The 10051-nt window shown below is 41.9% G+C and overlaps 1 protein-coding gene across 1 annotated transcript; it reads right to left on the reverse strand.

Moving 5' to 3' along the window:
* Nucleotides 1–265: 265 nt before the first annotated feature.
* Nucleotides 266–5767, reverse strand: LOC146636501 (thialysine N-epsilon-acetyltransferase-like). The gene is made up of 6 exons (XM_085350859.1): nt 5690–5767; nt 5348–5399; nt 2006–2089; nt 736–837; nt 604–644; nt 266–433 (listed from the first exon to the last, which is right to left on the reverse strand). The coding sequence occupies exons 1-6, from the start codon at nt 5750–5752 to the stop codon at nt 266–268; spliced, it is 510 nt and encodes a 169-aa protein (XP_085206985.1). The 5' UTR covers nt 5753–5767.
* Nucleotides 5768–10051: the final 4284 nt, after the last annotated feature.

The raw sequence follows: 10051 nt of genomic DNA on the forward strand, positions 1-10051 counted from the left end.
TTAAGTGATCCGTAAAGTAAAGGCTAGTTACCAACATGTAGGTGACGTTTGCTGCATAAAAATGGTGAAAAATGTTACAGTTAATATGCAACACATTGCTAAATGGCTTTAAAGTTAGAATGTTAAGGAAGGCAGGGATTAGCAAACAGTCAATAAAAATCAGCTTGTCAAGTTTTGGAAAGAGGCCACTGAGTGGTGCTCCATCCCTGCAGTGTGTGGCCTGACCTCATGGCTGCAAAGGTCACGAAAGGTCATGAGGGTTGGGTTAAGGTTGAGCCAGGTGCTCCAGCGCCTCCCCCTCGCAGCGCATGCAGTGGTAGCCCATGGAAGCAGTGATATCGAAGCTGCCCTGGCTGAGGTAAAAGTCCATCGATGGTTTGTTCCAGTCCAGGACGGTGAAGTTGAGCTGGTGGCAACCAGCAGCCAGAGCCAGCTACAGGAGAGCAAAAACAAGAAGGAAGACAGGAATGACTGCTGTAGATGTAGCATGGAAGCTGTTTCTGCATGCTGCCTCTGAGACACTGTTCAGCATATTTTCCTGCAAATACTGAAAACAGGAAAATGCTCAAGGTTTACCTTCTCCATTATTCACGTTTCACTCACCTGTGCCACCTTGCTCATTAGTGCTTTACCGACACCTTTCCCTGAAAGACAGATCATGTGCATTACTTGAGATTTCCTGCAAATATAAGGACACAGTGATGATGAGACATCTTCTCAGAGGCTGTACTGTACCTCTGAACTCAGGCATCACATACAGGTCCTCCATATAAATGGCTCTGCCTGACCAGGAGCTGTAGGAATAGAAGTAAAGTGCATAGCCGATCTTTGTGTGCCCTGAAAGAAGAAAACAGTTTGAGCATGTAAAAATAACCGTTATTTAGAAGAAGCAAAATTCAGTATTCATGAAATTTGTGTATTCGTTTTGGTGCTCCTTCCCACTGAGTGAATGACTCTGAACATTTAGCACAGTGATTATTAACAGCATAATGCTTTACATTACACTGTAAACACATAAATATGTATCATTTCCCTCACATCAGTGAAAAAAGTGATATGAGTCGTGGTGCTGCTCACAGTTAATGTGCAACAATCTTTATAAATGAAACCTCACATTTCCCAGTGGTGAGGCTGGTTAGGTCATTTTAACCACTATTACTTCTCTTTTTTGTTTTTGGTTCCTTGGAGGCAGCAGAACATCTGGAGTCATGTTTCTAGTGACTTGATGAATCTGATGATTCTGAGTCCAAAACTGTTTGGCTGCTAACTTCTCTGCTGATTGGTTCTGGACAGTTCATGGATTTATTGAATTTTTTCAGCAGCTCAAAGCAGCACTGATGAGAGCGGAGCACAACTTTAATGAGACCCAAGACATAAGTAGCTACTTCTCAGTATAGCCTCTGATAGTTGAAGCCTTCAGATAGTGGACAGCGGTGACTGTGTGGAAAAAGGCCCGTGTCATGGAAGGAAAAAGCACAGCTGGGCAGCAGAGCGTATAATGTTCTAATTACTGCATTCTTAGGAAAAGCACTTCAACTTTGTTATGTAAGAAGTGTTTAAGGAGGGAGGGTACATGTGCTGTGTGCTGCTACATTAGGTAACATGAGTAATAAATATGCAGGATGATGTAAATGAACGCTATATGGCAATTAATGTTTGTGTTAAGTGTAGCTACCGTTTTCCAGTTAGTGCGACACAAGTAATTATACAAAAATATATAAAATGTTAAACTTGTTTAGCTTTTTGTATCTTATAGTGCTGAAGTCTTGCTATTGAGTCTACAGTTAGCTTGGTTTTTGACCTTTTGGCTTTACTTGATATACCTCAACAGTTCACTCCTGCGTTTTCCTTTTTGTTTCTCCTGCTCGCTCTCTCCGTTGGTAAGGTTCTGTTACTGTTAGCGGGTCGTCACCCATCAGTTTTAAGTTTGTGTCAGTAACCGGGTTACAGCTGCTAGACAGTAGATCGCAACAGTGTGTGAGAAAACTGGGCGTAACATGATCACCTTCTTTGGTTTTGTGCTGTTCTGGCACCTCAGCGATGATCCCGTGAAAGAACGGGTTCTTGGAAAAGCCATCCTGCTCCAAGTCTGAAAAGAAATTATAGATACTGTTACACGGTGTTTTCACAAGGGGAAATTCAGTTTGCATTTAACAGTTTGAGGCTTTTTATCAAAATGTAATCTTAGCTAAGAGAGAGCTTTAAAACCAGTTCTTGACCTTTTGTTGGAAAATACAGTGCAATGGTTTTTCCTCAAAGGTCCATAGTTCCTAATTTTAGAATGAAGCTTCCTGGGAAAAGCTGTTACCTGGTGGTAGAAACAAATGGCTCACAGACAAATACTTTATTATAGTGTGATAAAATCTACTGGGCTTAGATAAATATAACTGAACACCAAACTATACTTGATACAGAAACTTTATTTTTTGGTTAGAAGAGTTTTTCATCTGGACGATAAAGTCCACATTACATACTCTGTGTATTTATTCTCATTGCACTTCCTTTGGTAGTTTTCACATCCACAACTGAGTTCCCCTGAAGCAGCTGAAATCTGCATTAATCAAAATGTCTTTTTTTATTGGCTTATTTGTTACACTGTTGACTTTACAGCTGCAGAAGAAGATTGTTTACTATTTTTAAATAAATAATAACATTGATTTTTTCCAACATTTACACTGCTTGATATGTCCAACTAACTTTTATAAGGCCAAGAACACAATTTGAACCTCTATTTGAAGAGAGCGAGAAATGAGAGTCAAAGTTTGTAACCAATCAGAGAGAGTTGAGAGATTTGATTAACCAATCAATTAACCAAAAAAGCAGGAATGGTTTGACAGCTGGAGACCACTGATATTTTTCCCTCCTCATGTTTTCTGACTATTTTTTCACTAGTTTTTCCTTTGGCTAGGGTCAGTGTCACTACATGTAGCATGAGGCGATACCTGGTCCCTACAAAGGTGGCACAAGTAGTCCCAACTCCTCCAGGATGGCACATCAATATATGTCATTGCCAGAAGGTTTGCTGTGTCTCCCAACACAGTCTCAAGAGCATGGACTCCAAGAGACAGGCGGTTACTCTAGCAGAGCTAAAGAGGGCCATAGAAGGCCCTTAACCCATCAGTAGGACCAGGAACTGCTCCTTTGTGCAAAGTGGAACAGGATGCCAGAGCAGCACAATGACCTTTAGCAGGTAATCGATGTGAATGTTTCTCACCAAACAATCACAAACAGACTTCACAAGGAAGGCTTGAGGGTTCAATGGCCTCTATTTGGCATTGGCCATAGAATACCAGTATTGGCAGGTCCACCACTCGCACCTTGTGCTTTTCCCAGATGAGAGCAGGTTCACCCTGAGCACATGTGACAGATGTGAAAGAGTCTGCTGAAGCTGAGGAGAATGTTCTTCTGCCTGTAACATTGTTCAGTGTGACTGGCTTGGTTTGGTTGTGGTCAGTGCTCATCTCGTGGGCTATAGCCAAGGGGGGACACATAGACCTCTACAGGCTCGGCAGCTGACAACTTATGTGTTTAATTCAGGAGCACTTCTCTGACTAAAGATAGCTAACTGACAACAACTAACTGCAAACGAGAGGAAAGTTGAACCTGAGGAATGAACAGAAGTAATTCTAAAAGACAGAAAACATTTTCCTGCATTCTCAAATTATGTCATATGTTGCTGTGTAGCTGGCAAGATTAGGACTCAGAAGTGACACTGAACTCAAAATTTAGGTTTATTGCTGGATTCACAGGGATCAAAAATACAAAAGAACTCAAACTAAGCAGATACTAGGATGCTAGTTTACTAACTAGGAAACTACCCAGAAGACACTGAACGTACGGGACATACAGCAAGAGGGAATGAGGGACGAGGTGACAAAGGGCAGAGTGATGGAGTGGAGACACCTGTGGAACACAGCTGAACAGAATCCATCTAAAGAACCAAAGGAAGTGAAACTGAACAGGATGAGAGATTGACAAAATGAGACAGGAAACATAAACACAGAGACAGAAACCCAGACTCAAGGCATAATGACTTGCCGCAGAAAAGCAAACAAACACAGAGACATGACCGACTAAGGAGACAAGACTCATTTGAGGCAACTAACAGGGAGACTAGACAACCGCAGAGACGGAGCACAAACATAGTGTAGACAGACATGGAGACATGACTAGAGAACAGACAGGGACCACAAATGATGATAACCCAATAATGCAAAGCCCAGAAGACAACTAAAATATAAACAAACTACAAAGGATATAATAAAATACTCAAGGAAGACTACTAATCATAGTAATATACAAAAGGAGCCAGACTAAATACAGACACAAAAACCTTTAGAGGAACACAAAGCCCTGAGCCCATGGCCCGGGGACTCTGACACATTAATATGATGGATGCTTTGTTTATGGTGTTTACACTTGTTTGTGATGCTCTGTGATATATTCACTATTGCTTTGTGATAACCTTATTGATGTTGGTTTTAAATGAAAAGAAGCTTCAATATGTTTAGTTTAAAATACCCTGTGGCTCTCGCTTCTCAGTAAGTCTCTTTCTCTCTTCTACAATCTCAGACTGTGGTCCAACTTACATTTTGATGTTCTGCAAATATTAAATGAGCAATGTTGGTAAATGGACTGGTTCTTACTTCTACTCTAACTGAACACTCAAAGCACTTTTATACAACTTGCCTCATTCACCCATTCATACAAGCACTGCTTTTCTATGTAAGTGCTTTCTGCAGCATTCACACTGCATCAGAGAGCAACTGATTAGCATGCAGACTGGAGCAGGTGGGGATTGAACCAGCAACCTTACGATTAGTAGGTGACCTACTCTGCTTCTTGAGCCACAGTCGCCCCATTTTTGAATAAAAAGTTCTTTTGACTTTTTGTGTTGTAAAGTTCCCAAAGACTGAGTCTTGAAGTTCCCCTTTTCAGGCATTTATAAATCCTTTGTAAAGTATAGATGGTCCTCACAACAGATGTGGTGACACAAAATACTGAACTAATGACAACTGCCTGAATTAAACATGGATTAAAATCTGACATAAGTAGTTATAAAAGCTCCATTAACACACTCACAAATCTGTATGTGTATAAAGCTGCTTTTAAAAACTTTAATTAATTTACCCAGACTTTCTAAATGATACCAAAACAAATAACGTGGTTTTACTCGATGTAATAATTTATTTGTGATTAAAGATATTATATATGTGCCTATAAAGCAAGACCAAACATTTATGTCCAAGTTTATAAATTACATTATAATAACCACACACTCTTAATCATTATTAAGCATTACGGATAAAATCAAGGCAAAAACTTGAGACATCGCTACATACATTACCTTTCTGGGTCACTTTCACATGCTCTGCCAGTTTCTCATACTCTGCCAGTTCCTGGACATAAACAAAAATAGCATCAGCTGCCATCATTTATTAGGACATCCCAGACATCAGTGTTGCTCAGCTGGTAGTAAACATGTCATTTACAGGCAGTTTATTAGCCTGAAACTAACGAGCAGGACGAGCACAGTTCATCCGATAATATCTCACTAATCTAATAATAACAGCAACACCGTGTTTATGAAAAGCCCTGCTGACGTAAGCCACTACAGGCTACTTAATAATGTCCTCGGAGTCATACACACAGCTGGACCGCACGCGCGCACGTGCACGTGTCCGCTCACCATGATCATCCGCGCGATGTCCTTGCAGTCGTCCAGGTTGGCCGCGCGGATGGAGAAGTCCATGTCGAGTGGATGTGATGCGGTGATGCTCACAGTGCTGCTCCGGCCTGTCGGAGCACGGATGACGAGCACTTGGAGAAGTACCCAGCTCTTCGTCTAGCCTGGACCAGCACGCCACAGCCTCTCCACGGAGGATGGAAACTGAATAAAGAGCGCCCTCCTCCAGGTAGGAGGTGACAGGGGAGTGAGTCAGCTCCTCTTGCGGACTGGAAAGTGCACCCGAGGATTAGAGGACGTCCATTAACAGGCTTTAGCTGCAGTCGTTTAAGAGATTGCTTCCGGATGCTTTCAAGAGCAGCATCCTTTTCGCTTTATTGGTGTTCCTCTGCCTCCTGCAGGGGCCAGAGGGATCCTCTAGGGGGCCCCAGCGTAAAAAGCATACACCGGTTCCCCTTGAAGTGTTTTCCCGTATTTAAACTGTTGTAAATGACTTTTCACTAATCTGTGAAACGTGTCAATCATATCAAATCATTTTGAGCCTCAAACAACACAATAGCACCAGTCATGTTTATTTATTCAGCTAAAAAGTCTTATCGATATTAAAAGTGTCTTTTTATAAAGAGATCTTCCAAGAAGGCAGGTAAATACAGATGGTTTAAGTGGCCAAAAATCACTGGGTTGATTATCATGTAGGAACAATATTTATTTTTTTATTGAACCTTATTTTGTACAGGTAGTTCCTTTGAGACTCAATGTCTCATTTACTGTGCTTTGACTGTTCTTCCTGTCCTACGCAAGGCCACCTGGGTTGGCTGGAAGACTGTTTACTTAGCTCGGCAGGGCGAAGGACACTGTCTCAGCTGAACTCTGGACACACACACACACACACAGACGCATATATACACATGCAGATATACACTCATCCCCCCCTCCAAACGCCTTCGACGCTTATTCCCTTCCGATGCTGACGGTGGATCAAGGAGACCAGCGCATGTGCTGCAGGCCCAGATGCACTGTCTACACTGGCTGTCTCTCACCCTTTACCCACCCCTGTTGCTTGTCATGTGTTTCTTTGGTGTATTAAGAGTTTTTTCATGTGCTTCGTGCAGAGGTGTTTTTTTTTCTGTTCTCAAACTGATCTCCCTGTTGGAGCTCAGTCTGGGGGGAGTTATTTTTTTCTCCTTATCCTTCCTCATGTGGTGCATTTTCCATTGTTATACCTCTCTGACCCGTCTTCCCCATGTGATGTTTTGTGTAATGTATGTATGGTCGGAGGGTAAGATGGCGCCGCCATTGCGGGCAATTGGTCGGCAGCCTTAACATGAAATTTCCCACTCGTGGGACTAATAAAGGTATCTTATCTCTTACTATAACGCAGAGCCATAAAGATACTTGCAAAACAGGTCATTATTTTATATATATCCTATTATCTAAACCCTGTTCACTACAATCTATTTACTAATATAAGCAAAGATTTACACATGAAAAACACACAGAAACATCAGATATCACTTTTTTGGCTCAACACCTTCCGTCTCCTTTCAGCTTTACATTTATTAGCTCTACAAATGCACAGCAGCCTCACTCAATCACTTGCATTTTCCTCCCTCTTTGTTGGATTAAACCTGCTACACCTGCAGGATTTGCTATTAATTTCAGTTAATGTAGGAGGATGCTTGATCCATCAAAGACTTGCATACTGTACAGCAGTTTAAAGGTCCATGTTTTCGCACAAGTTTACCACAAATCAAAGCTGAAAATATAGATTTAAAAAAGGTAATTGCTGCAAAGTAAACATTGACCCTGGGGGAGCTCAGAGAGTTTTGGGCTCCAGGACAATTACCTGTTTTCCTTGGCTGCTAACCCAGCCTGGCCTCTACAACGAATCAAGGCAAAAACTTTTAACTTATCAAAGTTTACATGTTCAGGGTCATTAGGACCAACAGGATAATTTAGCTCCATCTCAAACAACGGAAATATCAGCAAGTAAATTTTTTTCCGTTTAGCCTCTAGGGGGCAAAAGGAGGCTTTGGAGTTTGGCTTGTAGCTCCATCTCTGTGGGTGCTGCTCTTCTCAGTGCAGTCACAGTGACTCCTCTAGTTTCATAGAATCAAACTAAAGTACACTAGATTCATCCACAGACGCATTAAAGCAGCAGGCAGCGAGTCTGCGTGGTTCAACACCCACTGCTGATACATAACAGCGGCCTCTGCGTGGGTGACAGCGTGTGGATGGAGGATTCGTTTTATTTTTTTAAATCATAGTCTACAAAACTTATGAGATTTTTATTTTTTTTAAGGTCAGCTAAAAAAAATTCACAGAAGCGGGCAGACGGGGTTAAATTAGGCTCAGATGTGATGATGCAGAGTGCGGACATGTAATCAAACTGTGAACCACAGCTCCAGAAATAATGATGATCTCATGACTTTATGCTGGTTCTCACAGGACGAAGGTTGAGAAACAGAATAAAGTTCCCTACAAAAAAGAGAGAGAGCAGAGTTAGAGGAACTGAAAACGCCTTCGACATCTCAGTGGGAGCGTTATGAAAGTCTGGAGTAGATTAAGGATCGTCATGCTGCAATTAAGACAATAATCGGTTTAAGAGTTGCTTCCTGAAAAGTACAAAGTACAAAGAGAGGCGAGTCTTCAGCTGTCAGGCTGCTCTCCTGTGTTACCGGCTCTCAGGTTGAATCGAGCTTACACCTTCTGTAGTTTAAGATTTGGCTTTAAACTTTCATTTTGATAACAGTTATGCCTCTGCTGCATGTTATTAATGTTTGTCTACTCTCTCCTGTGTGTGCTTCATGGTCTCTCTATGCTACTCCCCCCCCTCTTCCCTTTCCCTTCAATCACCAATCAGATGGCTGCCCCCCTCCCTGAACACGGCCCTGCTGGAGGTTTCTTCCTGTTAAATGTTCTTCCTTCCCACTTTCACCAAGTGCATTCTCACAGGGGACCATTTCATTGTTATGTTCTTTCTCTGCTATTGTACTGCGTTTATTTCACTACACGAAGTGAATGTTTTTTGTTAAACGCTGACAGAATTGAATCAAAGCTGTGAAATGCATTTCCCCCCGATTCAAGCATCCCCCTTCGTCAAACTCACAATGGCATTCGCTCATAAAAACAGAAGTGGTTCAGGGAAAATACCACATGGGTTAGATCACTCTCTGACACCAGCTGCTAAACGATGAGTTTCAACAGCCATGTCAGCAAATGCATACCCACAGCCAGTGGGCAAAGTCTGCTGAAGCCCCTCTGAGTGATATTTTACTGGAATTTAACAGCCTTATTATTCACAGTGATACAAACACTGAGTATGTGCATTTATTATACTTCAGGGCTGTAATTAATTGCAGTTTCAGGGTAGTTGTACTTGACAGTTGAGTATTGAGCACTGGATTTCTACTGCTCTATGGGAGCTCAAAGGAAGATGAATTTTTTTTTATTTCACAGCGTTAGTTTAGTAGTGGATTTAGACATTTTGACACAGTAAATTAGGTGGCAACAAGTATTTGTGCATACTGTTGCTGCTATTCTTATAAAGATTGGAGCCTATCTTCCATTAATCATATGTTTTCCATGGGAGCTTGTTGCGTTCCTGTGGAAAACATATGATTGTGTAATGATGGTCGATGTCAGGAGAGGCTTTTTACTCACCCACAAGCAAACAACACCTAATTATTCTGTTTGATTTACGCTCCACAACATGCCGTGAGGCTCTTATTTTAAAGCTGTGGTCACGTCAAGTTTCTCCTGCTCACAAATCAGCAAAGCCTTTTATTTTTTTCATGTTCATTCATAAGGTGTCACTTAAACCAGAAGCCAAAACGGATGAAATGGCGTAAGAATGTATTAACGGCTCTTTTACTTTGCATCTGACATTTACCGAAATAAAACGCAAACACAGGTGGGCGGTGGCTTTTCTCCCAGCCGGTTGCGACACAGGGAAAAAGCTGCCAGTCCTGTTTTAACTTCATACTGGGTGGGCAGCCTCCTGCAGGCCTGTAAAGTCACCCACTTCCACATTTCGAAACGCCCAAAGCTCTGAAGCAACCAAACCCCTCCCCTCCTGAGAGTCCACACGCTTTCTTGTTGCTTGTGAAAATCCCACCCATTATCTGCTCTAATAAAATTACAGTTGCTATATATTAAAGCAAGGGAGAGGAGAGAAGCCAGCATGTGACCCCAAACCAACAACCTTCATATCATTGATCTGCCTCCCCAACCTTTGACCTACTGGACCCAGACAGTCACCAGTTAGTTCTGCAGCCCCATCCTGATACAGCGGGCTAAAACCACCTGTCATAAAGATACCCCATTACAGTAGTGTCACACTTATCCTTGATAATAGTTGCCTAA

This window comes from Diplotaxodon limnothrissa, linkage group LG3 (assembly GCF_057381915.1).
Source record: "Diplotaxodon limnothrissa isolate DT_005_m linkage group LG3, D_limnothrissa_male_GT1.1, whole genome shotgun sequence".
NCBI lineage: Eukaryota > Metazoa > Chordata > Actinopteri > Cichliformes > Cichlidae > Diplotaxodon > Diplotaxodon limnothrissa.

Bases quoted from the DNA above. Each gene is read 5' to 3' on its own strand.
- LOC146636501 (XM_085350859.1), bottom strand. From the start codon at position 5,752: ATGGACTTCTCCATCCGCGCGGCCAACCTGGACGACTGCAAGGACATC. The intron at 2,090-5,347 runs GTAATGTATGTA...ATTTCTTTTCAG, and splicing joins TGTGAAAGTGACCCAGAAAG to ACTTGGAGCAGGATGGCTTT. The intron at 838-2,005 runs GTGATCATGTTA...TTCTTCTTTCAG, and splicing joins ACAGCACAAAACCAAAGAAG to GGCACACAAAGATCGGCTAT.